Source organism: Epinephelus moara, chromosome 19, assembly GCF_006386435.1.
Source record: "Epinephelus moara isolate mb chromosome 19, YSFRI_EMoa_1.0, whole genome shotgun sequence".
In the NCBI taxonomy this organism is placed as follows: Eukaryota; Metazoa; Chordata; class Actinopteri; order Perciformes; family Serranidae; genus Epinephelus; species Epinephelus moara.
In genome coordinates, this window is record NC_065524.1 from 14,149,060 (window position 1) to 14,154,681 (window position 5,622).

At 46.4% G+C, this 5,622-nt stretch overlaps 1 protein-coding gene across 1 annotated transcript; it reads left to right on the forward strand.

Annotated features, from left to right (window-relative positions):
* Positions 1–1,156: 1,156 nt before the first annotated feature.
* On the forward strand, positions 1,157–4,442 carry LOC126406868 (transmembrane protein 121). The gene is made up of 2 exons (XM_050071414.1): positions 1,157–2,466; positions 2,751–4,442. Exon 2 carries the CDS (start codon positions 2,959–2,961, stop codon positions 3,907–3,909), a length of 951 nt encoding a protein of 316 aa, XP_049927371.1. The 5' UTR covers positions 1,157–2,466; positions 2,751–2,958; the 3' UTR covers positions 3,910–4,442.
* The last annotated feature ends 1,180 nt before the right edge of the window (positions 4,443–5,622 follow it).

The window sequence follows — 5,622 nt, forward strand, 5'->3', positions numbered from 1 at the left end:
TATAGGTGCGCTGCTTGTCACAGGGATCAGACCTGTGACCTTTCATTACACAATGAGCTTCCTCACCACCGGTGCCACTTTCTCTAACAATCTGTTAAATGTGTTGCAGTAACATTTCAGCACCGGCTGGTGTTAAACTGAAGCCTGTCGTGTGTTTTATAATGCAAAAGAAATGTTGTGGACTTTGTGCGATGGAGGATCCAACTCATCACTCTGCTTGTCACGGCTCAATTATGGTTGATAAATCCAGAGGAAATAGTCAATAAGAAAGCGGCTTGGTGAATGGCTGTTTCACTTGACTGGGTTTTCAGACACGAAGCCTCCATATGTTTCCATGATAAAGGCATGATAGAAGTCGTAAGCAGCCATGATGGCGGCTGTCAGCTGATCCGCAGCTGGTAGATCTGTAACCGTGTCCATTCATGACTGCGAAAAAATCTGCATGATTGATCGCAATTATGTTTAGTTGTCATTACACAGTCGGATGAAAAGTGCAGCCACACGGCATAGAAAACCAATACTTTTGACTCCTCAATAACCGCAATTCATGAAGTGAGCAGTAAATGGCTTCATACTGTAGTAATGAAAGCAGTTTGGTTCCTCTGAGGAAGGATTATCGCTAATTGGCCCAGCTGGATAAACAGAGCTAGTGGTGTTAGCATACTGCATGGCAGAGCAAACACACCAACCTTCCCCCCCCACCTTTATACATTTTTGCATGAGTATTATCTGCCAGCCCAGGCATTATTACATCTCAGAGGATAAAAATGTTCCCTTGACATTTAGTCCCACCCCGCACATCTCCCGCTCTCTTTTTTTCTCTGCTCATCATGTCACTCGGCCTCCTCATCTCAGTTTTTTTCTTCCTTTCTCATTCGCTCTCCCTACATCTCTACCTCCCCATCTCCCCTTACCCTCATCTCTTTTGGTCTGCGGCCCCATCTCAGGCTCCTGATTCACTGCTCTGTCAGTAGATCAATAGAAAGGCTCTCTGTCAGGAGGAGCCACTGCACGCCTCACCCCCCCCCCCCCTCCCTCCCCCCTATGTCTCCCCAGACTGCAGACACACAGCCTGCTGGGAAGCTGGCTTTTTTACATCCCATACTGGAGAGCATCTCCACTCCTCTCTCTCTCTCTCCCTCTCCTCTTTGGATCACTTTTCATCTCTGCACCTCAAACCCGATGGAGAGAGAAAAATGCAGAGCGCCTTAATGGGCTTCTCAAAGAAGGAAGGAAACCAGGGCTCTTTCTGGGAGCCAAAAAAGAAACAGCCCGAGAAAATAGGATATCAGCACAAGACACAATGTGAAAAGAAGAGAAGGATGCGAGAGGGGAAAAAAAACACAGGGTGAGAGAGAGAAGTTGTGCATTCAGCTAAGCTGCAAAAGGCTGGCTCCTCTTCCTCCCCCCTCTCCTCTCCCCGCCTTCCTCCACCCCCTGGAAAAGTGTTCTCTCTCTCTCTCTACCTCTTTTCTCTCTCCCTCGCTCTGCAGCTGTGGTCTGCTGAGCGTCACCTCCACACAGCAAGTGCCTTTACTTGAGCAGAAGAGGGAGAAGGAAGAGGAGGGTAGCTGCGAGAGAGCTGATCCCAGGAGTGTATCAACGCACCAGAGGAGCATCTCTCTGACTTCGCAGAGAGGGCTGAGAAGTGCACAGAGGCAGACGGGCAGAGGCGGGCGCCGTTGGAGTATCACAGCGCTGGTGGTGTTGGCAGAGCACGCTGAGTGGAGACAGGGGAATCCACTGGCGCTGTTGATCCTGGTGTCTCTGGCAAAAGCTGCTTGAGCAGGAGAGAGAAAACGGCGCAGCAGCCAGGATCTCGCCAGGGGGGCAGCATTTTACAGCGACAACGAAGCGTGGAGACAGCTGAAACCTGCGCACACACACACACACACACAGAGGAAAACACACGTCACTTAAAGATTCACCAGTCTTCTGAAACACACAAACTTACAAAGGAAAGCAGATACAAAATGTTACATTTTCTCATTCATGGATGCTGGATGATGGAAAGGAAAACTTCTGGAGAGGAAATTCTCTTTTAAGCAGGACTTACTGCAGAGATTTCTCTACTAAGAATAACTTTCTTTTTGGGGGGAGTTGGAGGTTTAAAGCCTCTATCTAAGCACAACACAATATAACCTCGATTCTTAGTTGCAGAAATTGAGAGCGGTCTTTGTGACCATTAAGATGCCTCCTCCTGATTCAGTCTGAGCAAGTAAGTGGATTATGGCGGCAATATTTTTGGATTTCTCTTTGGCTTGAGAAAAAAAGAAAAAGAAAAAAAAAGAAGAAAGAAATATATCCATGACTGTGGATTTACGTCTGTCAGAGAAGGAGAGGATCCCGTGCGTTTTCTCTTCTCTTCTCCTGTGGATTACAGATGGGCTTTGTGATCTCCCAGTGCAGTCTCATGGATGATCGCTCGCTGCCAGTCATTAGGATAAAGTACAAAGAGGGACACAAGTGAGTATTCAGCTGGATTTTTATCTCTGAAGGCTTAAGCTTGTATGAAAATGAGGGTGTCGGAATGAGAACACACCGCAGCAGCTCTTTTTCTATTTTAATATCAGAAAATGCAACTCGTTGATTAAACTGCTGTGTTGTGATTGATGAATGATTATCAGGGTGTTAAAGGTAGACGCACACCCTGAGATTTATTGATTTTTTTCAATAGCGAACCTGTATGTTTACAGACCATTTGCCAATGAACATAATTTACTAAATGAGGGGTACTGTCTACCCGGCAGGTGGCTTGGGCACAAGCGGAGATTGATTGAAGTGATCTGTGTGAATCCTATTAATGCACCCTGGACTCTGGCCAAGGCAGAAGCAATGGAGGGGAACACCGCTGTCTAGCAGCACTATCTGATCTGCCTCCTCACTGGACAAACTGAGCACCCTCTGCACTCCCTCTTCAACAACACTCCTCCTCCTCCTCTTCTCGCCCAGGCAAGGATGGTACCTCCACCTCCCACCAACAAGCCCCACGTGTGCCTGTCCACCATCCTGATCATGAGCAGCATGGCGCTGATTGATGCCTACCTGGTGGAGCAGAACCACGGGCCACGCAAGATTGGCATCTGCATCATGGTGATGGTGGGAGACATCTGCTTCCTGATCGTCTTGCGTTACGTGGCGGTGTGGGTGGGCGCTGAGGTACGCACGGCTAAGCGAGGCTACGCCATGATCCTCTGGTTCCTTTACATCTTTGTGCTGGAGATCAAGGTCTACTTTGTGTATCAAAACTACAAAGCGGACAGGAAGAGCCTGGACGCTCTCGCAAGGAAAGCATTGACGTTGCTGTTGTCCATTTGCATTCCAGTGCTGTTTGTGGTGCTGGTTGCTATCGACCATATGGAGTATGTTCGTGCTTTCAAGAAGCGCGAGGAGATCCGTAATCGTCTCTTCTGGGTGGTGGTGGACTTGCTGGACATACTGGACATCCAAGCCAACCTGTGGGAGCCTCAAAAGAAGGGGCTTCCTTTGTGGGCGGAGGGCCTGATGTTCTTCTACTGCTACATCCTGCTGCTCGTGCTGCCCTGCGTGTCCTTGAGCGAGATCAGCATGCAGGGCATCAACATCGTGCCCCACAAGATGCTCCTGTACCCCATCCTGAGCCTGGTGACCATCAACGTCATCACCCTCTTCATCCGTGGGGGGAACATGATTCTGTACAGGGACGCCAGGGTCTCTGGGATCCTGATAGGGAAGAACATCCTGGCCATCATCCTAAAGACCTGCAGCTTTGTGCAGTACAGGAGACAGTTGCAGAACGCTTCTCCTGCCTTTGGGGTGGAGCTGCAGAAAAACTCGGTGGCTCACGCTCGCCCTGCCCCCACCCCTCCTCAAGTGGTCATGCAGGACCAGACGCCCCTCCCCGAGGTGACGACGTGTGAACACACATGACAGAATGGCGAGGTGAATCCTGGAGATGTCAATATGAATATATATATGACCCTCAGGACGCTGGCAGGGCACAACGTTCCACACCTTTTAGGGCATATGAACACTCATGTGAACGCACAGGAGCTCCACGGCACACAGGACACTGCAGACGCTTCGTGGGGATAGAGCAGTGCTGTATCCAAAGCTGTCATGGTGCAAAATACACTATCACTTGTGACTTTGTTGAAGCATTTCCTCCAATGAATCCAGTTAATTGTGTATTTTTTCTAATCGTACAAAAGATAAAAAAGTCAACTACTGCGACATTAGAGGATATATTTTTGAATTGTGTGTGTTGCATTCTAATCTTAAACCTAAGGGTCTGTGTGCTGTGGTGTGTGTATTTCTGTTGCTCGAATGTTCTTAGTAGTCGAGGGCTTTAACACGTCAAAGTCAGGAGGAGCAACCAACGGGGGAATCAAAGTAATGAAAATAACAGTTAAAGCTGTCTCTTGAAAGAAGTGTGTTTTTATATGTGATTCTTTGATAAAGTATTGTGTACAAGATAAAGGCTTTCCTGCTCTTTCACTGGCTGTAAAAGGTTTTTTTTTCCCCCCATGAAATCATTTAAAAGTCACTGGACCAATTGAGTATATTTCAATTTTTAATTAAAATTCAGCAAATATCCTTTAATTAACACGAGTTACAAAAAGAAAATAGACAATGATTTTTTTCCCTTGCTCTGGTTCAATCTACAATTAGAGGCTACTGAATTGCTGAAGTGGTGCCTTTGCTATGTCATTCATCTTGAGTGTGATCGTTATATTCCAGGCTGCTTATTTTGAGCGAGGAGGGGGACATCTGAAATAAATTCTCTTTGCAGTTACAAACAGTTTGATCACTGCAAAGGGTGACTATGGTGCCGTAGCTATAGGACAGAATACACAGCCATGGGGCAACACTGCAGATGGATAAATGATTCCCAAATAAGGAAACCTGTTTAATATCCTCCTCAGGCGCTCAGTGACTATCTGTGCTTGTGCTTAGTGGCGGCGGCAGATCTTAGTAAGCACTGTCATTTTGTTCTTCACACAAAAGGACAAAATGGATACTTTGGTCCAGTGATGTGAATCCAAACAACAGCCAAGAAAACATCATGCCTTCTAATATGACAAATCTTTTTCTGTCCCAAGCAATCTTTTTGCTTTCCATCAAACACCAGTTGAGTCACAGCCTCCCACTATTTTTTGCTTTTCAGTGATAAAGACATTTTAAGACTTTCTAAAAAATCTCAGAATAATATTTAAAAGGAGGAGAAAAGCCTGTGAGAAATGGAGGGAGGATTTTTACTGGGGCGGGCCATTGCTCAACAAAGTCAGAGATACAAAGATATATTGAACAATAGGGTCGGGTGGTACGATATGATATAGTGCAAAAAAGCCAGACTGTTTTATCGCACTGTATGTCTTTCTACGAGAAGTAATGCACCATAATTCATGTATAATCCACATAATCATGAGCCAGTAATTCATATATGACCCACTTAATTGTGAAGGCTGCGATCATGTGACCAATATGCTGACAGAAGTAAAGAAGGAAGCAGTCCCTGTAAGGAGGCAGGTTAAAACAGAGAACTTTAAAGGTCCAGTGTGTAAGATTTAGGGTAGTGTCAGCTACCAATGAGGATTGCAGATTGCAACCAGCTGAAACTTCTCCCGGTTAGAATTCCTACTG

Bases quoted from the DNA above. Each gene is read 5' to 3' on its own strand.
- LOC126406868 (XM_050071414.1), top strand. From the start codon at position 2,959: ATGGTACCTCCACCTCCCACCAACAAGCCCCACGTGTGCCTGTCCACC.